Here is a 26,134-nt window from a genome sequence, read left to right as displayed (position 1 = left end):
CAAGTGATATTTATGTTGCACTTATGTTCTGTGCATTGTGTTAAGAGCTTTAAATGAATTATCCCATTTGATCCTCACAATTCTATAAAGTAGGCACTATAATTTTTGTCACTTCACAGATAAAGAAACTAATATTTAGGTCAGAGAATATTAGGTCATATAGTTAGTAAGACACAAAGCCAGGATTTGAACACAGGCAGTCCGACTCAGTAGTCCATGCTTTTAACTGTTATGCTTACTGCCTCATATATCGTGGTATACCAGGAGTCACGTAACTAATTCTCTATGATTGCTTATTGAACTGTTTCCAATTTCTCATAAGTCTATAAAAATTAATTCTTGTACCAAAATCTTAATGCAAATCTTTTTTATTATACCTTTGGATAGAAGTGGGATTACTGAGTCAAGTAAAATAAATACTTTTACAGATTTTTAAACAAATTACCCTTCAGAAAGTTTTCACCAATTTATACTTCTAACAACAGCATATCACAGTGCCTACTTTATACAAAGAACACAATTTTTTAAGTTTCTTCTAGTTTGGGTAATAAAATAATTTAAAGAAAAAGGGTCTCCTCTGGAATGACAGTCACCAAACCACAGTCCACAGGACAATCCCACCACCAGTTTTGGTAAATACGGTTGGATTGGCACACAGCCACATTGATTCACTTACCTACACCTGTGGCTGCTTTCATACTACAGCAGCAGAGCTGAGTGGGTGTGACAGACACTAGATGGCCCACAAAGCCTAAAATAGTTATTATCTAGCCCTTTACCAGAGAAGGCAATGGCACCCTACTCCAGTACTCTTGCCTGGAAAATCCCATGGGCGGAGGAGCCTGGTAGGCTGCAGTCCATGGGGTCAGGAAGAGTCAGACACGACTGAGCAACTTCACTTTCACTTTTCACTTTCATGCATTGGAGAAGGCAATGGCAACCCATTCCAGTGTTCTTGCCTGGAGAATCCCAGGGACAGGGGAGCCTGGTGGGCTGCTGTCTATGGGGTCGCACAGAGTCGGACACAACTGAAGCGACTTAGCAGCAGCAGCAGCAGCAGCCCTTTACAGAAAAAGTATGTCGAGCCCTACCCATGGATATTAATAATAGATTACCTACTTAGAAGTAGGTACATGTAACTATTAAGTATTAGGAAGACTTGACCTTAGAGGCCATGGAACCTGGGGTGTTCTCATCTCTGCCACTGTGGCTTGATAGGCAACACAAGAGATGTTAAGAAACATGAACTTTAAAGTCAGAGAGAACTGGGTTAGAGTTCCAGAACTGCCATTCACCAGCTCTGTGATTTTGGGAATGTGGGTAATACAAGTAGCTACATCATGAAGTCATTATGAATATTAATAGAGATGAGGCATGTCAGTTGATCAGGACAGTGTCTTGCACATAGTACATACTCAATAAATATTATTCCTTATTACTAATATCATCTAAAACCTGTCCTCAGAATAGGAAAAAAAAGTTTGTATCAAGTAAGCTGAAGAATATAGGTTAAATAGTGTCACTGCACACTCGCCAAAATTGGAAGGCATGAGGACAGATGATGAGGAAGAAGCTTGGCTATTGTCATCTTCCAATACAATTGGGTGACTCATTGTTTCAGGTCTGTTTTCCGTGCTGTTTTCTTCTGTCACCAATATTTTTACAGGTACAAGTGCAAACAGAAAAGAAGTCTCAATTGCATGTTCTGTATAGAGGAAACTATCCTTCAGGTATGAAAGGGATATAAACATTCTCAGACAAAAGAAAATTTTAAATGTTTGTCACTAGCAGACCTACTCTTAAATAATGGCAAAAGGAAGATCTTGAAACAGAAAGGTTATGATGACAGAAGGAATCTTGGAGCATCAGGAAGGAAGAAAGAACAATAAAAAGAGCAGGAAAGTGCATGCAGAGAAATTCAATCATTCATACTTTGCTGGGAGAGATGTAAAATGGAACAAACTGGAAAACAGTTTGGAAGTTTCTTATAAAACTAAACCTGTAATTACTACATGACGCAGCAATTTCTGGGGCATTTAGAAATCATGAGAAATAGAAGCTCATGATGACAAAAATCTGCATGTGAGTGTTCTTAACATCTTTATTCATAATAGCCAAAAACTAAATAACCCAGATGTCTTTCAACAGGTGAATGGTTAAACAAACTCTGGTAAATTCAATATCAGAATATTATTCAATTATAAAAAGGAATAAAGAACAGAAAGAGCAGAAATATGGGCAAATACAACACTATTATGAGTTTTGTAATTCATATGTAATGACTGAAATGAGAATACCATTTGACACTAAGACAATGATAGTTAAAATTGAGAAGGGCAAAGGAAACTAGAGTTAAAGTTTCAACACATCATTCTAAGGAGTAAAATGTTGATACCAGTAGACTGTGACAAGCCACATACATATATAACAAGACCCAGAGTGACCAGAAGGAAAACTATACGAAGCAATATACTCAAAAACAAATAAATCAATATGAAATACTAGAAAATGTTCAGGTAACCCACAGAAATGCAAAAAATAAAATCAGGAACCAAAGAAAAAATAATAAAACTGCAGACTTAAAACGCTGATATCAATAATTACTTTAAATGTAAATGACTTAACCATATCAATTAAATGGCAGTAATTGATAAAGTGAATAAAAACAAGACCCAACTATATGCCATCTATAAGAAAATCTATAAGTTCAATTACACTAATAAATTGAAAGTAAAATGATAGAAAAATATATACCGTGCAAATATTAACAATAAAAAAGAGTAGTTATGTGGATATCAGATAAAATAGACTTCACAGGCTTCCCTGGTGATCTACAGGTTAAGAATCCACCTGCCAATCCAGGGGACACAGTTCAACTATTGAAGCCAGCCTGCCTAGAGCCCGTGCTCCACGACAGGAGAAGCCACTGCAAAGAAAAGCCCACACACGGAAACTAGAGAAAACCCAGGCACAGCAATGAAGACCCAGTAGAGCCAAAAATAAAGAAATCTTTCTAAAAAGTAGACTTCAGAGCAAACAAAGTTACTAGAGACAAAAAGGATGAAAGGCTCAATCCCCCAGGAAGACATACCAATCTTTAATATGCCAAGCAACAGAGTCTCAAAATACGTGAAGCAAAAAGTGAAAGAGTTGAAAGGAGAAATAATCAGATCTACAGTTATATTTGAGGACCTCAACACCCTCCCGTCAGCAACTGGTGGAACAACCAGAAAAAGCAGCAAAGATATAGAAGACCCAAACAATACAATCAACCAACAGGATTCTCATTAGAGAAGGAAATGGCAACCCCCTCCAGTATTCCTGCCTGGAGAATTCCATGGACAAAGGAGCCTGGCAGGCTACAGTCCCTGGGGTCGCCAAGAGTCGGACACGATTGAGTGACTATCACTCATTCCATCCAATAAAAGCAGAATACATATTTTTGTCAAATGCCTGTGCATCACTCACCAAGAGAGACCACATTCTGAGCCAGAGAAACATCTCAACAAATTTAAAAGAAATGATTAATATATGGTATATTGTCTGACCATAATGGAATCAAATTAGACATCAATAATAGAAAGAAGAAAATCTTTAAACACTTAGAAAATAAACAGCATATTTCTAATTAATACATAAAGAGGACATTTCATGGACATGATAAAATGTATAGGACTTAATAAAAATACAACACATCAAAATATATGGGATGCAACTAAAGTGATACTGAAAGTGAAATTTACAGCACTAAATTCTTACACTAGAAGAGAGGAAAAAGTCCCAAATCTATAATCAAAGCTCCTGCACCAAAAGTGAAGAGAAGAGTAAAAAAAACCCAAAATATACAAAATACAATGAAATAATAAAAAGCAGAAATCAATGAAAATGAAAATAGGAAAAATAGGAAAAGAAGCAAACAGCTGGTACCTCAAAAAAGATTAATAAAGCTAATAAACTTCTAGAAAGACTCACAAAAATAAGAAAGGTGATATAAATCATCAATATCAAGAATGCAATGGGATATTTAGCAGCCATTAAAAAGATAATAGGGAATACTACAATTCAGTTTACGCTCACAGATTTGATAACTTAGAAGAACTGTACCAATTCTCCCAAAATTACAAATACTAAAACTTAACCAAGATTACAGAGACAATCTGCTGCTGCTGCTGCTAAGTCACTTCAGTCGTGTCCGACTCTGTGCGACCTCATAGACAGCACAGCCCACCAGGCTCCCCCGTCTCTGGGATTCTCCAGGCAAGAACACTGGAGTGGGTTGCCACTGCCTTCTCCAATGCATGAAAGTGAAAAATGAAAGTGAAGTCGCTCAGTCATGTCCGACCCTCAGCGACCCCATGGACTACAGCCTTCCAGGCTCCTCCATCCATGGGATTTTCCAGGCAAGAGTACTGGAGTGGGGTGCCATTGCCTTCTCTGACAGAGACTATCTAAATAGTCTTATAACCATCAAGGAAATTAGATTTGCAATTAAAAAGCTCCCCCCAAAAAGGAATCTACAAGCCCAAGTTGATCTGTGGGTTTAACATAATTCCCATCAAAATCCCAGCAATTTTGGGGGGAAACATAAACAAGCTTATTCTAAAATGAGGATGGAAAGGCACAGGTACTAGAATATTTAAAATGATTGTTGAAAAAGAAGAATAAAGTAGGAGGAATCATTCTACCTGATGACAACGTTTACTGTATAACAACAACAATCACAAGGTTGTGGTTTGGTAGAGGGGTAGAAACATAAATCAGTGGAAAACAATAGAGAACCCAGAAATAGATCTAATGGTTTTTTATTACTGAATAAAAGCAATTCAATGGAGGAAAGATTGTGCTGCAGCAACTGGATAGGCATAGGGAAAAAAAAAAAAAAAGAAGAACCTCAACCTACATCTCACACCTTATACAAAATTAACTCAAATGTGAACTGTAAAAGATAAAACCTTTAGAAAAAACATAGGAGAAAAAATTGGGGATCAAAGACTAGACAGAGTTCATAGACTCTATACTAAAAGTATAAAATCCATAAAAAGAAAGTATAAATTGAACCTCAAAAAATTAAAAATTTTCTCTCTGCAAAACAAAACAAAAACACCTGTAGAAAGGATGACAAGGAAAGCTGCAGATAGGAAGAAAATATTTGCAAACCACATAAACAACAAAAGATTAGTATCCCAAATATCTAAACAACTCCCAAAACATAGCAGTAAAAAAAAGAAAAAAATTATAGAACAGACATTTCAGAGAAAGAACATACAGATGGAAAATTAGCACACGTGAAGATGCTGCACACCATTATCCAAGGCAAATGCATATCAAACCCACAACAAAGTATTAATGTATACCTATCAGAATGGATAAAATTTTTAAAAATAGTGAAAGTACCAAATGCCAGTGAGGATGCAGAGAGAATGAATTACTTATACATTGCTGGTGGGACTATAAAATCAGTCATTCTGAAAATAGTTTGCCTATTTCTTATAAAACTTAATATGCAATTATACTACCCAGCAACTGTGCTCTTGAGCATTTATCATAGGGAAATGAAAACTATGTTCAGACAAAAACCTGCACAAGAATGTTTACATCAACTTTACTCTTAATACTTAAAAACTGGAAACAACCCAGATATCCTTCATTAGGTAAACAGATAAACAAATCATGGTACACCAATTCCATGGAACAGAGCTCAGCAACAAAAAAGGAAGAAACCACTAATACATGCAGCAACTTGGATGGATCTAAAGGGAGTCTTTGACTGTATGGATCACAATAAACTGTGGAAAATTCTGAAAGAGATGGGAATACCGGACCACCTGACCTGCCTCCTGAGAAACCCATATGCAGGTCAGGAAGCAGCAGTTAGAACTGGACATAGAACAACAGACTGGTTCCAAATAGGAAAAGGAGTACGTCAAGGCTGTATACTGTCACCCTGCTTATTTAACTTCTATGCAGAGCACATCATGAGAAATGCTGGGCTGGAAGAAGCACAAGCTGGAATCAAGCTTGCCGGGAGAAATATCAATCACCTCAGATGTGCAGATGACACTACCCAGATGGCAGAAAGTGAAGAAGAACTAAAAAGCCTCTTGATAAAAGTGAAAGAGGAGAGTGAAAAAGTTGGCTTAAAGTTCAACATTCAGAAAACTAAGATCATGGTATCCAGTCCCATCACTTCATGGCAAATAGATGGGGACAGTGGAAACAGTGGCTGACTTTATTTTTCTGGGCTCCCAAATTACTGCAGATGGTGATTGCAGCCATGAAATTAAAAGACGCTTACTCCTTGGAAGGAAAGTTATGACCAACCTAGACAGCATATTAAAAAGCAGAGACATTACTTTGCCAACAAAGGTCCATCTAGTCAAGGCTATGGTTTTTCCAGTAGTCATGTGTGAATCTGAGAGTTGGACTATAAAGAAAGCTGAGTGCAGAAGAATTGATGCTTTTGAACTGCGGTGTTGGAGAAGACTCTTGAGAGTTCCTTGGACTGCAAGATCCAACCAGTCCATCCTTAAGGAAATCAGTCCTGGGTGTTCATTGGAAGGACTAATGTTGAAGCTGAAACTCCAATACTTTGGCCACCTGATGCGAAGAGCTGACTCATTTGAAAAGACCCTGATGTTGAGAAAGATTGAAGGCAGGAGGAGAAGGGAATGACACAGGATGAGATGGTTGGATGGCATCACTGACTCAATGGACATGAGTTTGCATAGGCTCTGGGAGTTGGTGATGGACAGGGAGGCCTGGGGTGCTGCAGTTCATGGGGTCGCAAAGAGTCAGACATGACTGAGGGACTGAACTCCAGTGAACTTAAATATTAAATAATATGAGTTGATTAATAGAACACTGTCTTGCAATGACAAAATTATATAGAGAGAAAACACATTAATATTTGGATGGATTGCAGATGAAGCTAGGTAAGGAATGACAAGAAAGACGTGGGTATGTTTATAAAAAGGCAAAAGATGGTTCTTGAGAGTGACAGAACAATTCTGTATCATGACTGGTAGTGGTCAATATCCAAACCTTAACACTTTACAAAAGTGCAGAGAACTAAACACACACACACACATGAATACAAGTAAAACTGAGTACATCTGAAAAGATCTGTAGATCATATCAATCTCAAAATCTTAGTTGTCATATTTTACTATATTTTTGCAAAATACTACTATTGGGAGATATTAGGTAAAGGGTACATAAGATCTCTCTGTATTACTTCTTGCAACTACATTTGATTCTGAAATATCTCAAAATGAAAAGTCTAATGTTGGGAAAGCAATCACTAAGAATTAATATTAAGAATGCTGATGGGTCTAAATTAGATTGCTACTCATAATAGGCATCACTTCAAACTCACCAAATCCAGGAGTTAGGAAGCAAGGTTCTGAATCAGTTTGTTGGTCACTGTCAATTTTTATTACACTTCCATGATTCTCTGCTTCAGAACTCATTTCTGTGCTGGATTCTGTTTGAACAACATTTTGATAAGGAAAACATTTTCAAGTACTGAAAACAAGAAATCTCAACAGTAATTTTTATTTCAAACAAAACTATCATTCAGAAATGAAGGAAAAATAAAGACATCCCTAGACAAAAGAAAACTAAAAAGATGTCACAACTGACTTACCCTTAAAAATGGCTAAAGGAAAATCATCTGACCAAAAGGATATGATGAAGAAAGGAAATCTGGAGCATGAGGAAGGAAGAAAGAACAATAGAAAGAACAAAGGGACTTCCCTGGTGGTACAGTGGTTAAGACTCAGTGCTTACACTGCAGAAGCCATGAGTTTGATCCCTGGTCGGGGAACTAACATCCCACATGCCATGTGGTGCAGCACCCCCCAAAATTTTTTTTAATAAAAAACTTTTTAAAAATATTAATAATAAAGAAGAAAGAGTAGAAATACACATGCAAAGAAACTAGATCATTTATACATTGCTAGTGGGACTATAAAATGGTACAGCTACACTGGAAAACAGTTTGGCAGTATTTTACAAAATTCAACTTACAATTATCATCGGACCCTGCAACTGTGCTCTTGGGTGTTAGCCCAGAGAAGTGAAAACTGATGTTCATACAGAAACCTATACATGAGCATTCACAGTAGCTCTACTGCAAATAGCCAAAAACTGGTAACAACTCAGACATCCTTCAACTGGTGAACAGATAAACGATGGTACATGCATACCATGGAGTACTCAACAATAAAAATGTATTGATCTACACAGCAACTTAGATAAATCTCCAGGGAATTATGGTGAATGAAAAAGGCAATCCCCAAAGGTTACATATTATGTAAGTCTATATAAAACTCTTGAAATGACAAAATTATAAAGAATGAAAACAGATTAGTAGTTGCTGAGGGCAGGTACAGGGAATGATAGGGGTAGGAGCATGAGAGAAGAAAGGTAGGGGTGGTTTTAAAGGGCAAAAATGAGAATCCTTGTGGTAATGGAAATGTTCTGAATCTTGACTGTGATGGAGGATATGGAAATGTATTCAGGTTGCAAAATGATATAATACTAAATCACATACACAAACATAAACACACACAAATACACATAAAACTAAAGACAGCTCAATAAAATCTGTGGATTTTATCAATGTATATACCCTGGTTCTGATACTGTATTATAATTTTGCAAGGTGTTATCTTTCTGGGAAACTTGGTAAAGTATACACAAAATCTATTTTTTTAAATTTTATTTTATTTTTAAACTTTAAAATATTGTATTGGTTCTGCCATATATAGAAATGAATCCACCACAGGCATACATGTGTTCCCCATCCTGAACCCTCCTCCCTCCTCCCTCCCCATACCATCCCTCTGGGTCATCCCAGTGCACCAGCCCCAAGCATCCAGTATCGTGCATAGAATCTGGACTGGCGACTCGTTTCATATAATGGCATGTGCAGCTAAAATTTTCTTTTAAAAAAAACTTAATTTTTAATTAGGAAAAGCTCATATCAAGGGTGTTAAAAAAACCTAAATAGTGCTACTTATAATATGTATCATTACAAACTCACCAAAATTGGAAGGGATGAGGACATATGAAGCATCTTCATCTCTGTTATATTCCAATAAAGGTGGTTGATTCATCACTGGAGTGTCATTTTCCTGGCTGGTTTCTACTTTGAGCGACATTTCTGTTAGTAAAATGTTATTCAAATGCTGTGAGAAAAGACTCTACCCTCATACCTATATCTGATGAAACTATCTTCCAGTAATGAAGAAAAAATAGATATTCACAAAGGAAAACCAAACGTATTTGTCACTAACTGATTTATGCTTAAAATGGCTATAGGAAAATCTTCTAACAAAAAGTATAATAGAATTCTGGAGCATTAAGAAGGAGAAAGAACAATGGAAAGAACAGAGATACGGATGCAGAGAAATCAAATCACTCATACATGGCTGGAAGGAATGGAAAATGGTACAGCTACCCTGGAAAGCAGTTTGACAATTTCTTATAAACTAAGGATGCAGTTATTGATATTTATCCTAGCAATCTTGATTCCAGCTTGTGCTTCTTTCAGCCCAGCGTTTCTCATGATGTACTCTGCATAGAAGTTAAATAAGCAGGGTGACAACATATAGCCTTGACATACTCCTTTTCCTATTTGGAACCAGTCGTTGTTCCATGTCCAGTTCTAACTGTGGCTTCCTGACCTGCATATGGGTTTCTCAGGAGGCAGATCAGGTGGTCTGGTATTCCCATCTCTTTCAGAATTTTCCACAATTTATTGTGATCCACACAGTCAAAGGCTTTAGCATAGTCAATAAAGCAGATGTTTTTCTGGAACTCTCTTGCTTTTTCTATGATCCAGTGGATGTTGGCAATTTGATCCTCTGCCTTTTCTAAAACCAGCTTGAACATCTGGAAGTTCATGGTTCATGTATTGCTGAAGCCTGGCTTGGAGAATTTTGAGCATTACTTTACTAGTGTGTGAGATGAGTGCAATTGTGTGGTAGTTTGAGCATTTTTTGGCACTGCCTTTCTTTGGGATTGAAATGAAAACTCACCTTTTTCCAGTCCTGTGGCCACTGCTGAGTTTTCCAAATTTCTGGGAGAAATATCAATAACCTCAGATATGCAGAGGACACCACCCTTATGGCAGAAAGTGAAGAGGAACTAAAAAGCCTCTTGATGAAAGTGAAAGAGGAGAGTGAAAAAGTTGGCTAAAAGCTCAACATTCAGAAAACGAAGATCATGGCATCTGGTCCCATCACTTCATGGGAAACAGATGGGGAAACAGTGGAAACAGTGTCAGACTTTATTTTTTGGGGCTCCAAAATCACTGCAGATGGTGACTGCAGCCATGAAATTAAAAGACGCTTACTCCTTGGACGGAAAATTATGACCAACCTTAGACAGCATATTGAGAAGCAGAGACATTACTTTGCCAACAAAGGTCTGTCTAGTCAAGGCTATGGTTTTTCCAGTGGTCACGTATGGATGTGAGAGTTGGACTGTGAAGAAAGCTGAGCGCCAAAGAATTGGTGCTTTTGAACTGTGGTGTTGGAGAAGACTCTTGAGAGTACCTTGGGCTGCAAGGATCTCCAACCAGTCCATCCTAAAGGAGATCAGTCCTGGGTGTTCATTGGAAGGAATGATGCTGAAGCTGAAACTCCAATACTTTGGCCACCTGATGCAAAGAGTTGACTCATTGGAAAAGACCCTGATGCTGGGAGGGGTTGGGGGCAGGAGGAGAAGGGGAAGACAGAGGATGAGATGGCTGGATGGCATCACCGACACAATGGACATGGGTTTGGGTGGACTCCGGGTGTTGTTGATGGACAGGGAGGCCTGGCATGCTGTGGTTCATGAGGTCACAAAGAGTCGGACACAACTGAGCGACTGAAGTGAACCGAACTGATGAATAAATACTCATATCAAGTTTACCCTTAACAGTCAAAAACCGGAAACAGAGGTTTTCAACAGATGAACAGAAAAATAAACCCTGGTACATTCACACCATGAAATAATACTCAGCAATAAAAAAGAAGGAACCATTGCTACACACAACAGTATGAATGAATCTCCAGGGAATTACACTGAAGGAAAAAACCAATCTCAAACACCACATGATTCCATTTATATAACTATGCTGAAGGGACAAATAATAGATCTGGAGAACAGATTCACAGTTACCATGAAACAGGGCAGAGGGTAGGAGTAGAGGGCAAATGTCAGTTGGAGTGAGATGGGTGTGGTTATAAAAGAGAAATATGAGAGAACATGGTAGTGATGCAGCTGTTCCAAGGCTTACCTGTCATAGAAGAGACGTGATCTGTACATATGAAAAAACTGTATAGAACTCAATACACACATATTAATGCAAGTGAAACTGGAGGCATGTCAATAATATCTGTGGATGGTATCATGTTGATATGTTGGCTGTGGTAATTTTCTATCATTCTGTAAGATGGTACCATTTTACCATTTTACAATGGTAGATACCATTTTACCATTGGGGAACACTGGGTAATCAGAACACAGGATTGCTCTGTACTATTTATTATAACTGCATGTGCAGCTAAAGTTTTCTGAAAATAAAAACTTTCATTAGAAAGAGCTACCTCTATCTTACACTATGGAGAGTGAGGAATCTAAACTAAATATATGTCAAAGTATCATTTCAAACTCACCAACACTGGGTAGAATGGAGAGATGTGAAGAGCCCATATCTGGGTCACTGTCATTTCCCACTACAGTTTCTTTTCTCACAATAGTTTCATTTCCCACAACAGTTTCATTTCCCACTGTCTGATAGCTGTTATCCATGGTGGTTTCTGCTTGTCCTGGCATTTCTGTAAGTATAACTTTTTCAATTGCTGAAAGATAAGAACTCTCAAGTGTGAACTCTATACTGGGTGAGACTGTCCTTCAGGAAAGAATGGTAAATAAAGACATTATGACACAAAGGAAAAAAGATCTTTTAATTTTCCCTAGCAGATTTTCCCTTAAAAATGGCTGAAGGAAAATCTTCAAAAAACAAAACATATTATTAAAGAAGGAATCTTGGAGCATCATGAAGGAAGAAATAACAGTGGACAGATCAGAGATATGGATGGAGAGAAAATGAATCAACCACTCTTTGCTGCTGTAAACGTAAAATGGTAGAGCCTCTCTGGAAAATTGTTTGGCAGTTTCTAATAAAACTAAACATGCTATTACTTATAAGACCCAGCAACTGCACTTTTGGCATTCATGACAGAGAAACAGAAATTTATATTTACACAAAAATCAATACATCAATGTTCACAGCACTTTACTTGAAATATCCAAAAACTCAGAAAGAAAAAAAACAAATTTTCTGCAATGTATGAATTTAAAAAAAAAAACCATCTCAGAAAGAAAAAAAATAAATTTCCTTCAATGTATGAATTAAAAAAAAACACACTGTGTGTGTATACATACACACACACCATGGAAAACTCTTCATCAATAGGAAGGAACTATTAGGAAATAAAAATTTATATTTACACAAAAGTATGTACATGAATATGTATAGCTGCTTTATTCCTAAGAGCCAAAAACTGAAAAAAAAAAAAAATCCAGATGCCCTTCAACAGGGGAAGAGTTAAAATGTTGTATATCCATAGCATGGAATATTCTGCAGCAGTAATAGTAATAAACTGTTGACACATGCCACAAACTGGATGACTCTTCAGAGAATTAGGCTGAGTGAAAGAAGCCAATCCCAAAGTTATATGGTATGTTATTCCACTTATATAACAATCTGAGACAAAATTATAGAAACAGAGAAGAGATCAATGGTAGCCAGGTGTTAGCGATGGGTCTTGGAGAAAGCAAAGCCTGGTTGTGTTTGTATAAAAGCAGTAGCAAGGGATCCTTGGGTGATGGTAACGATCTCTACCTTGACTGTGGTGTACTCTCTCACTGCATAGTGCTAAATACACACATGAAAGTGTACACACACATACACGTAAAACTGGAGGCACCTCAATAACGTCTGTGGGTTGTATCAATGTCAGTATATGGGTTGTGACACTGTACCAGTGTTTTGCAAGGTGTAGTCGTTGGGGAAAAAAAAGCATAAATAGGATCTCTGTGCATTATTTTTACAGCTGCATGTGAATCTTAAATTATACCAAAAAGTTTTAAGAGCTACAACTGGCTTGTATTAAGGATGTGGATGGATCTAGACTAAACAGTGCTTACTCACAATATGTATCATTTCAAACTCACCAAAATTAGGTGGGGCGGAATGAGATGAAAAGTCAGTACCTAGACCAGTGATACTTCCCAATAAAGCTGGATAATACACTGTCTGAGAGCTGTTTTCCACACCAGTTTCTTCCTTTATTGGCTTTTGTGTAAGGATAAATTTTTCAACCCCTGAAAGAAAAGAACTCTCAATGGTGAATTCTACATGAAATGAAACTATCCTTCAAGTAAAAGGTGAAACAGAAACATTTTGAAACAAAGGAAGACTAAAAGAATCTGTCCCTAGCGGACTTACCCATATGGAGAGTTTAAGGAATATCTTCAAACAGAAAAGAGAGGATGAAAGAAGAAAATTGGGAGCATCAGAAAGAAAGAAAAAGCTATGATAAGAACAGAAATATGAATGTAAAGAAACTGGATCATTGCTGGTAAGAATGAAAAATGATACAACCTCTCCAGAAAACTGGCATTTTCTTACAAAATTAAACATGCTATTACCATAAGACTCAAAAATTGCACTCTTGGAATTCAAGACAGAAAAATTAGAACTTACATTTATACAAAAACCAGTACATGGATGTTCCTAACATCATTACACTTAATACTAAAAACCATAGGGAAAAAAACTAATGTCCTTCCATGGCTGAGTGGTTAAAAACAATTACTGCATACTGAAATCCTGTAAAACTATTCAGCAAAAAAAGGAAGTTTTGTACATGCAACAACGTGGATGAATCCTCAAGGAATTATGCAGAGTGAAAAAAATCCTCAAAGTTTAGGTACCATAAGATTCCTTTTGTATAATATTCTTGAAGTGACAAAATTATAGAAACCAGTGTTTGCCAGGGGCTAGGGAATGAACAATGGGGAAGGAGAGGGTCATCTAAGAGAGGTGGGAGTGGCTATAAAGGGGCAAGAAGAGGCATCCTTATGGTAATGGAAATGTTTCTACGTCTTGACGTGGTGGTGGATATTACATCTACTCATATGATGAAATCAGACAGAAATAAATATAAACACATACAAATTACCACAAGTAAAACTAGGGACATCTCAGTAACATCTGTGTATTATATCAATGTCAATACCTGAGTTGTGATATTTTACTAGTTTTGCAAGATGTTATCATTGAGAGAAAAGGGTCAAGTGTAAAAGGGGTCTCTTAATTATTTTTTTTTTTTTGGTGAGTTCATTAAATTTAGTTTATTATTTTTTTTCTTATGAATGTATGTGAATCTAAAATTATTCCAAAATAAAAAGTTTAATTTTAAAAAACGGACTACTGCTAACTTGCATTAAGGATGCTGATGCGACTAGATTACATAGTGCTACTTATACTATGTATTATTTGAAACTCACCAAAATTGGGTGGGAGGTTGACTGATGATGAACTCGGGCCACTGTCATTTCCTGATATCGAGTAACTCATTGTCTCAGGCTTGTTCTCTAGGCTGGTTTCTGCTACCTCTGGCATAGTTACAGTAAAAACATTTTTTGAGTGCTTAAGAAAATAACTGTCAATCATTAATTCTATATGCAGTAAAACTATGTCTCATTAAGAAATGAGAAATAAATATATTCTTACATGAAGGAAAACTAAAAGAACTTGTCTCTTTGAGCATCAAGAAGAAAGAACAATGGAAAGAGAATAAATATACATGAATAAAAATTATATCACATATATACTATGGGTAGAAGGAAAAATTACACAGCTCCTCTGAAAAATAATTTTAGCAGTTTCTTATAAAACTAAACATGGAATTACATGTGACCCAGAATTGCCCTCGTGAGCATTCATCTCAAAGAAATGTAGATTTATATTTATGTGAAAGCTGGCAAAGGACTGTTCATAGAGCTAAACTTATAACAATGAAAAATAGGAAATATCACAAATGTCCTTCAATGGGTGAACAAATAAACAGTTACACACCCATACCATAGAATACAACTCAACAATAAAAAGGAAGAAACTCTTGATACAAGCAATGTGTGTGTGCATGTGCTCAGTCGTGTCCAACTCTTTGCGACCCCATGTCCTGGAGCCCACCAGGCTCCTCTGTCCATGGGATCTCCCAGGCAAGAATACTGGAGTGGGTTGCCATTTCCTCCTCCAGGGGATCTTTCCACCCCAGAGACCAAACCCATGTGTCCTGTGTCTCCTGCATTGGCAGGTGGATGCTTTACCACTTGAGCCATTTATGGTCAGTTAAAAAAAAAAAAAAAAAGCCATGCCCAAAAGGTTCTATAGTACTTATTCCATTTAAATAACAATATTCAAATGACAAAATCATAGCAAGTCAAATTTGGGCTGGCCTGGGGCAGGGTGGGAGGAAAGGGTGACCAGAAGGAAGTAGCTGTGGTTAAGAAAAGGGCAATATGAAGGGTGTTTGTGGTAATGATGGAAATGTTCTGTATCATGACTCTGTGTGTGTGTGTGTGTGTGTGTGTGCGCACGCGTGCGCGTGTGTGTGTGTGTGTGTGTGTGTGTGTGTTAGTCGCTCAGTCATCTCTGACTCTTTGCAACCCATGGACTGTAGCCAACCAGGCTTATCTGTCCATGGAATTCTCTAAGCAAGAATACTGGAGTGGGTAGCCATTCCCTTCTTCAGGAAATCTTTCCAATCCAGGGATCGAATCCTGGTCTCCCACATTGCAGGCAGATTCTTTACCATCTGAGCCACCAGGGAAGCTCAGAGTAAACACACTGATGCATGAAATAAAATTGCATAGAACTAAATGCACACACACACACACGTGGATTTAATCAATGTCAGTATACTGTTTTTTTTTTATTTTACTATAGTTTTGCAAGATGTTTTTATTAAGGAAGATAGATGAAGCAAAAATAGGATCTCCATATAATTTCTTACAACTACACATGAATCTAAAATTACCTCAAAATTAAAAGCATAATATATAAAAGAGCTACCATGGAGTTGCATTAAGGAATCTAGATGAAACAGTGCTACTTGCAATGTATATCATTTCAAACTCACCAAAATTGGGAGGAATTAAGTCAGATGAGACAGTATCCTGGCCCCTGACATTTTCCAGTAAAGTTGGGTAATGCATTATCTTAGTGCTGCTTGCAAGGCTGGTTTCTGCTTCTCCTGGTGTTTCTACAAATAAAAAATTTTCAAGGGCTATAATATAAAAATTCTCATCCAGGAATTCCATACTGAGTGAAACTGTCCTTCAGAAAAGAAGGGGAAACAAAGACATTATCGCACAAAGGAAAACTAAAAGGTTTTGTCCTTGGCAGACTTATTCTTAAAGTAAATTTAAAAGAAAATCTTCTACCAGATAGGATATGATGAAAGAAGGACTCATGAAGCATCAACAGGAAGAAAGAACAGGAAGAGAGCAAAAATATGGCTCCAGAGAAACTCATACCTTTCTGGCAGGAATGGAAAATGGTACACCTACACTGGAAAACAGGTGAAAGTACAAAGTGACAGTCGCTCAGTCATGTCTGACTCTTTGCAACCCATGGACTATAGCCCGCCAGGCCCTCTGGGCATGGGATTTTCCAGGCAAGAATACTGGAGTGGGTTACCATTTCCTTCTCCAGGGAATCTTCTCAACCCAGGGATCAAACCCTGATCTCCTGCATTGCAGGCAGATTCTTTACCATCTGAGCCACCAGGGAAGCCCAGAGCAAACACACTGATGCATGAAATAAAATTGCATAGAACTAAATGCACACACACACACACGTGGATTTAATCAATGTCAGTATACTGGTTTTTTTTTTTTAATTTTACTATAGTTTTGCAAGATGTTTTTATTAAGGAAGATAGATGAAGCAAAAATAGGATCTCCATATAATTTCTTACAACTACACATGAATCTAAAATTACCTCAAAATTAAAAGCATAATATATAAAAGAGCTACCATGGAGTTGCATTAAGGAATCTAGATGAAACAGTGCTACTTGCAATGTATATCATTTCAAACTCACCAAAATTGGGAGGAATTAAGTCAGATGAGACAGTATCCTGGCCCCTGACATTTTCCAGTAAAGTTGGGTAATGCATTATCTTAGTGCTGCTTGCAAGGCTGGTTTCTGCTTCTCCTGGTGTTTCTACAAATAAAAAATTTTCAAGGGCTATAATATAAAAATTCTCATCCAGGAATTCCATACTGAGTGAAACTGTCCTTCAGAAAAGAAGGGGAAACAAAGACATTATCGCACAAAGGAAAACTAAAAGGTTTTGTCCTTGGCAGACTTATTCTTAAAGTAAATTTAAAAGAAAATCTTCTACCAGATAGGATATGATGAAAGAAGGACTCATGAAGCATCAACAGGAAGAAAGAACAGGAAGAGAGCAAAAATATGGCTCCAGAGAAACTCATACCTTTCTGGCAGGAATGGAAAATGGTACACCTACACTGGAAAACAGGTGAAAGTACAAAGTGACAGTCGCTCAGTCATGTCTGACTCTTTGCAACCCATGGACTATAGCCCGCCAGGCCCTCTGGGCATGGGATTTTCCAGGCAAGAATACTGGAGTGGGTTACCATTTCCTTCTCCAGGGAATCTTCTCAACCCAGGGATCAAACCCTGATCTCCTGCATTGCAGGCAGATTCTTTACCATCTGAGCCACCAGGGAAGCCCAGAGCAAACACACTGATGCATGAAATAAAATTGCATAGAACTAAATGCACACACACACACACGTGGATTTAATCAATGTCAGTATACTGGTTTTTTTTTTAATTTTACTATAGTTTTGCAAGATGTTTTTATTAAGGAAGATAGATGAAGCAAAAATAGGATCTCCATATAATTTCTTACAACTACACATGAATCTAAAATTACCTCAAAATTAAAAGCATAATATATAAAAGAGCTACCATGGAGTTGCATTAAGGAATCTAGATGAAACAGTGCTACTTGCAATGTATATCATTTCAAACTCACCAAAATTGGGAGGAATTAAGTCAGATGAGACAGTATCCTGGCCCCTGACATTTTCCAGTAAAGTTGGGTAATGCATTATCTTAGTGCTGCTTGCAAGGCTGGTTTCTGCTTCTCCTGGTGTTTCTACAAATAAAAAATTTTCAAGGGCTATAATATAAAAATTCTCATCCAGGAATTCCATACTGAGTGAAACTGTCCTTCAGAAAAGAAGGGGAAACAAAGACATTATCGCACAAAGGAAAACTAAAAGGTTTTGTCCTTGGCAGACTTATTCTTAAAGTAAATTTAAAAGAAAATCTTCTACCAGATAGGATATGATGAAAGAAGGACTCATGAAGCATCAACAGGAAGAAAGAACAGGAAGAGAGCAAAAATATGGCTCCAGAGAAACTCATACCTTTCTGGCAGGAATGGAAAATGGTACACCTACACTGGAAAACAGGTGAAAGTACAAAGTGACAGTCGCTCAGTCATGTCTGACTCTTTGCAACCCATGGACTATAGCCCGCCAGGCCCTCTGGGCATGGGATTTTCCAGGCAAGAATACTGGAGTGGGTTACCATTTCCTTCTCCAGGGAATCTTCTCAACCCAGGGATCAAACCCTGATCTCCTGCATTGCAGGCAGATTCTTTACCATCTGAGCCACCAGGGAAGCCCAGAGCAAACACACTGATGCATGAAATAAAATTGCATAGAACTAAATGCACACACACACACACACGTGGATTTAATCAATGTCAGTATACTGGTTTTTTTTTTTTAATTTTACTATAGTTTTGCAAGATGTTTTTATTAAGGAAGATAGATGAAGCAAAAATAGGATCTCCATATAATTTCTTACAACTACACATGAATCTAAAATTACCTCAAAATTAAAAGCATAATATATAAAAGAGCTACCATGGAGTTGCATTAAGGAATCTAGATGAAACAGTGCTACTTGCAATGTATATCATTTCAAACTCACCAAAATTGGGAGGAATTAAGTCAGATGAGACAGTATCCTGGCCCCTGACATTTTCCAGTAAAGTTGGGTAATGCATTATCTTAGTGCTGCTTGCAAGGCTGGTTTCTGCTTCTCCTGGTGTTTCTACAAATAAAAAATTTTCAAGGGCTATAATATAAAAATTCTCATCCAGGAATTCCATACTGAGTGAAACTGTCCTTCAGAAAAGAAGGGGAAACAAAGACATTATCGCACAAAGGAAAACTAAAAGGTTTTGTCCTTGGCAGACTTATTCTTAAAGTAAATTTAAAAGAAAATCTTCTACCAGATAGGATATGATGAAAGAAGGACTCATGAAGCATCAACAGGAAGAAAGAACAGGAAGAGAGCAAAAATATGGCTCCAGAGAAACTCATACCTTTCTGGCAGGAATGGAAAATGGTACACCTACACTGGAAAACAGGTGAAAGTACAAAGTGACAGTCGCTCAGTCATGTCTGACTCTTTGCAACCCATGGACTATAGCCCGCCAGGCCCTCTGGGCATGGGATTTTCCAGGCAAGAATACTGGAGTGGGTTACCATTTCCTTCTCCAGGGAATCTTCTCAACCCAGGGATCAAACCCTGATCTCCTGCATTGCAGGCAGATTCTTTACCATCTGAGCCACCAGGGAAGCCCAGAGCAAACACACTGATGCATGAAATAAAATTGCATAGAACTAAATGCACACACACACACACACGTGGATTTAATCAATGTCAGTATACTGGTTTTTTTTTTTTAATTTTACTATAGTTTTGCAAGATGTTTTTATTAAGGAAGATAGATGAAGCAAAAATAGGATCTCCATATAATTTCTTACAACTACACATGAATCTAAAATTACCTCAAAATTAAAAGCATAATATATAAAAGAGCTACCATGGAGTTGCATTAAGGAATCTAGATGAAACAGTGCTACTTGCAATGTATATCATTTCAAACTCACCAAAATTGGGAGGAATTAAGTCAGATGAGACAGTATCCTGGCCCCTGACATTTTCCAGTAAAGTTGGGTAATGCATTATCTTAGTGCTGCTTGCAAGGCTGGTTTCTGCTTCTCCTGGTGTTTCTACAAATAAAAAATTTTCAAGGGCTATAATATAAAAATTCTCATCCAGGAATTCCATACTGAGTGAAACTGTCCTTCAGAAAAGAAGGGGAAACAAAGACATTATCGCACAAAGGAAAACTAAAAGGTTTTGTCCTTGGCAGACTTATTCTTAAAGTAAATTTAAAAGAAAATCTTCTACCAGATAGGATATGATGAAAGAAGGACTCATGAAGCATCAACAGGAAGAAAGAACAGGAAGAGAGCAAAAATATGGCTCCAGAGAAACTCATACCTTTCTGGCAGGAATGGAAAATGGTACACCTACACTGGAAAACAGGTGAAAGTACAAAGTGACAGTCGCTCAGTCATGTCTGACTCTTTGCAACCCATGGACTATAGCCCGCCAGGCCCTCTGGGCATGGGATTTTCCAGGCAAGAATACTGGAGTGGGTTACCATTTCCTTCTCCAGGGAATCTTCTCAACCCAGGGATCAAACCCTGATCTCCTGCATTGCAGGCAGATTCTTTACCATCTGAGCCACCAGGGAAGCCCAGAGCAAACACACTGATGCATGAAATAAAATTGCATAGAACTAAATGCACACACACACACACGTGGATTTAATCAATGTCAGTATACTGGTTTTTTTTTTTAATTTTACTATAGTTTTGCAAGATGTTTTTATTAAGGAAGATAGATGAAGCAAAAATAGGATCTCCATATAATTTCTTACAACTACACATGAATCTAAAATTACCTCAAAATTAAAAGCATAATATATAAAAGAGCTACCATGGAGTTGCATTAAGGAATCTAGATGAAACAGTGCTACTTGCAATGTATATCATTTCAAACTCACCAAAATTGGGAGGAATTAAGTCAGATGAGACAGTATCCTGGCCCCTGACATTTTCCAGTAAAGTTGGGTAATGCATTATCTTAGTGCTGCTTGCAAGGCTGGTTTCTGCTTCTCCTGGTGTTTCTACAAATAAAAAATTTTCAAGGGCTATAATATAAAAATTCTCATCCAGGAATTCCATACTGAGTGAAACTGTCCTTCAGAAAAGAAGGGGAAACAAAGACATTATCGCACAAAGGAAAACTAAAAGGTTTTGTCCTTGGCAGACTTATTCTTAAAGTAAATTTAAAAGAAAATCTTCTACCAGATAGGATATGATGAAAGAAGGACTCATGAAGCATCAACAGGAAGAAAGAACAGGAAGAGAGCAAAAATATGGCTCCAGAGAAACTCATACCTTTCTGGCAGGAATGGAAAATGGTACACCTACACTGGAAAACAGGTGAAAGTACAAAGTGACAGTCGCTCAGTCATGTCTGACTCTTTGCAACCCATGGACTATAGCCCGCCAGGCCCTCTGGGCATGGGATTTTCCAGGCAAGAATACTGGAGTGGGTTACCATTTCCTTCTCCAGGGAATCTTCTCAACCCAGGGATCAAACCCTGATCTCCTGCATTGCAGGCAGATTCTTTACCATCTGAGCCACCAGGGAAGCCCAGAGCAAACACACTGATGCATGAAATAAAATTGCATAGAACTAAATGCACACACACACACACGTGGATTTAATCAATGTCAGTATACTGGTTTTTTTTTTTAATTTTACTATAGTTTTGCAAGATGTTTTTATTAAGGAAGATAGATGAAGCAAAAATAGGATCTCCATATAATTTCTTACAACTACACATGAATCTAAAATTACCTCAAAATTAAAAGCATAATATATAAAAGAGCTACCATGGAGTTGCATTAAGGAATCTAGATGAAACAGTGCTACTTGCAATGTATATCATTTCAAACTCACCAAAATTGGGAGGAATTAAGTCAGATGAGACAGTATCCTGGCCCCTGACATTTTCCAGTAAAGTTGGGTAATGCATTATCTTAGTGCTGCTTGCAAGGCTGGTTTCTGCTTCTCCTGGTGTTTCTACAAATAAAAAATTTTCAAGGGCTATAATATAAAAATTCTCATCCAGGAATTCCATACTGAGTGAAACTGTCCTTCAGAAAAGAAGGGGAAACAAAGACATTATCGCACAAAGGAAAACTAAAAGGTTTTGTCCTTGGCAGACTTATTCTTAAAGTAAATTTAAAAGAAAATCTTCTACCAGATAGGATATGATGAAAGAAGGACTCATGAAGCATCAACAGGAAGAAAGAACAGGAAGAGAGCAAAAATATGGCTCCAGAGAAACTCATACCTTTCTGGCAGGAATGGAAAATGGTACACCTACACTGGAAAACAGGTGAAAGTACAAAGTGACAGTCGCTCAGTCATGTCTGACTCTTTGCAACCCATGGACTATAGCCCGCCAGGCCCTCTGGGCATGGGATTTTCCAGGCAAGAATACTGGAGTGGGTTACCATTTCCTTCTCCAGGGAATCTTCTCAACCCAGGGATCAAACCCTGATCTCCTGCATTGCAGGCAGATTCTTTACCATCTGAGCCACCAGGGAAGCCCAGAGCAAACACACTGATGCATGAAATAAAATTGCATAGAACTAAATGCACACACACACACACGTGGATTTAATCAATGTCAGTATACTGGTTTTTTTTTTTAATTTTACTATAGTTTTGCAAGATGTTTTTATTAAGGAAGATAGATGAAGCAAAAATAGGATCTCCATATAATTTCTTACAACTACACATGAATCTAAAATTACCTCAAAATTAAAAGCATAATATATAAAAGAGCTACCATGGAGTTGCATTAAGGAATCTAGATGAAACAGTGCTACTTGCAATGTATATCATTTCAAACTCACCAAAATTGGGAGGAATTAAGTCAGATGAGACAGTATCCTGGCCCCTGACATTTTCCAGTAAAGTTGGGTAATGCATTATCTTAGTGCTGCTTGCAAGGCTGGTTTCTGCTTCTCCTGGTGTTTCTACAAATAAAAAATTTTCAAGGGCTATAATATAAAAATTCTCATCCAGGAATTCCATACTGAGTGAAACTGTCCTTCAGAAAAGAAGGGGAAACAAAGACATTATCGCACAAAGGAAAACTAAAAGGTTTTGTCCTTGGCAGACTTATTCTTAAAGTAAATTTAAAAGAAAATCTTCTACCAGATAGGATATGATGAAAGAAGGACTCATGAAGCATCAACAGGAAGAAAGAACAGGAAGAGAGCAAAAATATGGCTCCAGAGAAACTCATACCTTTCTGGCAGGAATGGAAAATGGTACACCTACACTGGAAAACAGGTGAAAGTACAAAGTGACAGTCGCTCAGTCATGTCTGACTCTTTGCAACCCATGGACTATAGCCCGCCAGGCCCTCTGGGCATGGGATTTTCCAGGCAAGAATACTGGAGTGGGTTACCATTTCCTTCTCCAGGGAATCTTCTCAACCCAGGGATCAAACCCTGATCTCCTGCATTGCAGGCAGATTCTTTACCATCTGAGCCACCAGGGAAGCCCAGAGCAAACACACTGATGCATGAAATAAAATTGCATAGAACTAAATGCACACACACACACACGTGGATTTAATCAATGTCAGTATACTGGTTTTTTTTTTTAATTTTACTATAGTTTTGCAAGATGTTTTTATTAAGGAAGATAGATGAAGCAAAAATAGGATCTCCATATAATTTCTTACAACTACACATGAATCTAAAATTACCTCAAAATTAAAAGCATAATATATAAAAGAGCTACCATGGAGTTGCATTAAGGAATCTAGATGAAACAGTGCTACTTGCAATGTATATCATTTCAAACTCACCAAAATTGGGAGGAATTAAGTCAGATGAGACAGTATCCTGGCCCCTGACATTTTCCAGTAAAGTTGGGTAATGCATTATCTTAGTGCTGCTTGCAAGGCTGGTTTCTGCTTCTCCTGGTGTTTCTACAAATAAAAAATTTTCAAGGGCTATAATATAAAAATTCTCATCCAGGAATTCCATACTGAGTGAAACTGTCCTTCAGAAAAGAAGGGGAAACAAAGACATTATCGCACAAAGGAAAACTAAAAGGTTTTGTCCTTGGCAGACTTATTCTTAAAGTAAATTTAAAAGAAAATCTTCTACCAGATAGGATATGATGAAAGAAGGACTCATGAAGCATCAACAGGAAGAAAGAACAGGAAGAGAGCAAAAATATGGCTCCAGAGAAACTCATACCTTTCTGGCAGGAATGGAAAATGGTACACCTACACTGGAAAACAGGTGAAAGTACAAAGTGACAGTCGCTCAGTCATGTCTGACTCTTTGCAACCCATGGACTATAGCCCGCCAGGCCCTCTGGGCATGGGATTTTCCAGGCAAGAATACTGGAGTGGGTTACCATTTCCTTCTCCAGGGAATCTTCTCAACCCAGGGATCAAACCCTGATCTCCTGCATTGCAGGCAGATTCTTTACCATCTGAGCCACCAGGGAAGCCCAGTAGTTTTTCATAAAATTAAACATGATGTTAACATATAGCGAGCAATTGCACTCTTGGGTATTCATGTCAGAGAAATGAAAACTTCTATTTACACAAAAACCTGTACATGAAGATTCACAGCAGCCTTAGTCCTAACATAAAAACCTGGATTACAAAACTCTAAATTTTCTTAAACAGATGAATGGTTAAACTATGATACATCCATACCAAGTAGCAGTACTGAGCAATAAAAAGGAAGGAACTACTGAACAACTTGGTTTAATCTCCAGGGCATTATACTGAGTGAAAAAAGCCAGTATCAAAATGTTATATACTATATGCCTCCAAATATATAACAATTTTGAAGTGACAAAGTTCTAGAGATGAAGAATAGATAAGTGGTTTCTAAGAATTAGGGATAAGGGAATGAAGAGGGCCAGGTCATCAGAGGGTGATGGGCATGGTTATAAAAAGGCAACACAAGTGATCCATGTGATGGAACTGTTGTCCCTTGACTATGGTGGTGGACATACAAACCTTATTACATGATCAATCAGAATAAAACTAAAAGTACAGACACACAGATGAATACAAGTCAAACTGGGAACAGTTGAATATGATCCATGGATTATATCAATATCCTGGTTGTGATATTTTACCATAGTTTCACAAGATGTTATCACTTTGGGAAATTGGGTAAAGGCTATGACTCTGTATTATTTCTTACACCTACATGTGAAGCTACAATTATCTCAGTATTTTTGTTGTTGTTGTTCAGTAACCCAGTCGTGTCCGACTCTTGGACTGTGAACCCATGGACTGCAGCATGCCATGCCTCCCTGTCCTTCACCATCTCTCAGAGTTTGCCCAAGTTCATGTCCATTGAATCGAAAAACCACTAGCACTAGTTTGCATTGAGGAAGCTTTTTAATCTAGATTACCAAGATGCTATTTAAAATGTGTGCCATTTCAAACTCACCAAAATTGGGAGGGATGCAGAGAGATGGCAAGGCAGTGTCTGGGTTCATGTTGTTATTTATAGCTGAATCTCTCACTGTCTCAAAGTTGTCGTGCAGACTGGATTCTGCTTGTGGAAGATGTGCTATAGGTTGTGCTAGAGAATCCTGGGCAGATGAGAGATCATTGTTGGCACTTTCATCACCTTCACTGAAAAGGGACAGATAAAAACGCCTAGTTTCTGGGCTGCCTGACTCATGATTCGGCTGTAATGAGCATGCACAGACAATCACGGGAAGTGGTGGACTCTCGCTGCACTCCAGTTGCTGCCGTTCAGGGGATGCTGCTGACTGAAGAGATGTTCCTCCTGGATTGGTCTCAGCATCATTTTCCTGCCTCTCTGCTGGTAAAGATGGGTTATCATCTCCCTGTCCAGGATAAAAGAACAGGATGGGTTAAGCTCCTTTCTTTGGATTCTAGACATTAATTTTTCTATGAGGTATACAGTCAAAACCTTTATGCGTAAATCCAGATGATCTCTAAAATGACACATAGACAGTATAAATCATCTGTGAGTAAAAATAAACATTGAAAAGTAGGTAAA

At 37.8% G+C, this 26,134-nt stretch overlaps 1 protein-coding gene across 1 annotated transcript in view; it reads right to left on the bottom strand.

The window, feature by feature from the left end:
• BEND2 (BEN domain containing 2) overlaps positions 1-26,134 on the bottom strand; it is a 62,985-nt gene that overhangs the window by 13,712 nt on the left and 23,139 nt on the right. The window contains exons 6-20 of the mRNA XM_061408845.1: positions 25,553-25,958; positions 23,935-24,057; positions 22,970-23,092; positions 22,005-22,127; positions 21,040-21,162; positions 20,075-20,197; positions 19,107-19,229; positions 18,139-18,261; positions 17,175-17,297; positions 16,209-16,331; positions 14,572-14,679; positions 13,234-13,383; positions 11,670-11,831; positions 9,047-9,166; positions 7,376-7,483 (exon numbers count right to left, since the gene is read on the bottom strand). Coding sequence (XP_061264829.1) covers positions 7,376-7,483; positions 9,047-9,166; positions 11,670-11,831; positions 13,234-13,383; positions 14,572-14,679; positions 16,209-16,331; positions 17,175-17,297; positions 18,139-18,261; positions 19,107-19,229; positions 20,075-20,197; positions 21,040-21,162; positions 22,005-22,127; positions 22,970-23,092; positions 23,935-24,057; positions 25,553-25,958 — 2,161 coding nt within the window. The remainder of the gene's footprint in view (positions 1-7,375; positions 7,484-9,046; positions 9,167-11,669; positions 11,832-13,233; positions 13,384-14,571; positions 14,680-16,208; positions 16,332-17,174; positions 17,298-18,138; positions 18,262-19,106; positions 19,230-20,074; positions 20,198-21,039; positions 21,163-22,004; positions 22,128-22,969; positions 23,093-23,934; positions 24,058-25,552; positions 25,959-26,134) is intronic.

The sequence above is a fragment of the Bos javanicus genome, chromosome X (assembly GCF_032452875.1).
Source record: "Bos javanicus breed banteng chromosome X, ARS-OSU_banteng_1.0, whole genome shotgun sequence".
Lineage (NCBI taxonomy): Eukaryota > Metazoa > Chordata > Mammalia > Artiodactyla > Bovidae > Bos > Bos javanicus.
This window is presented reverse-complemented; position numbering and strand designations above follow the sequence as displayed.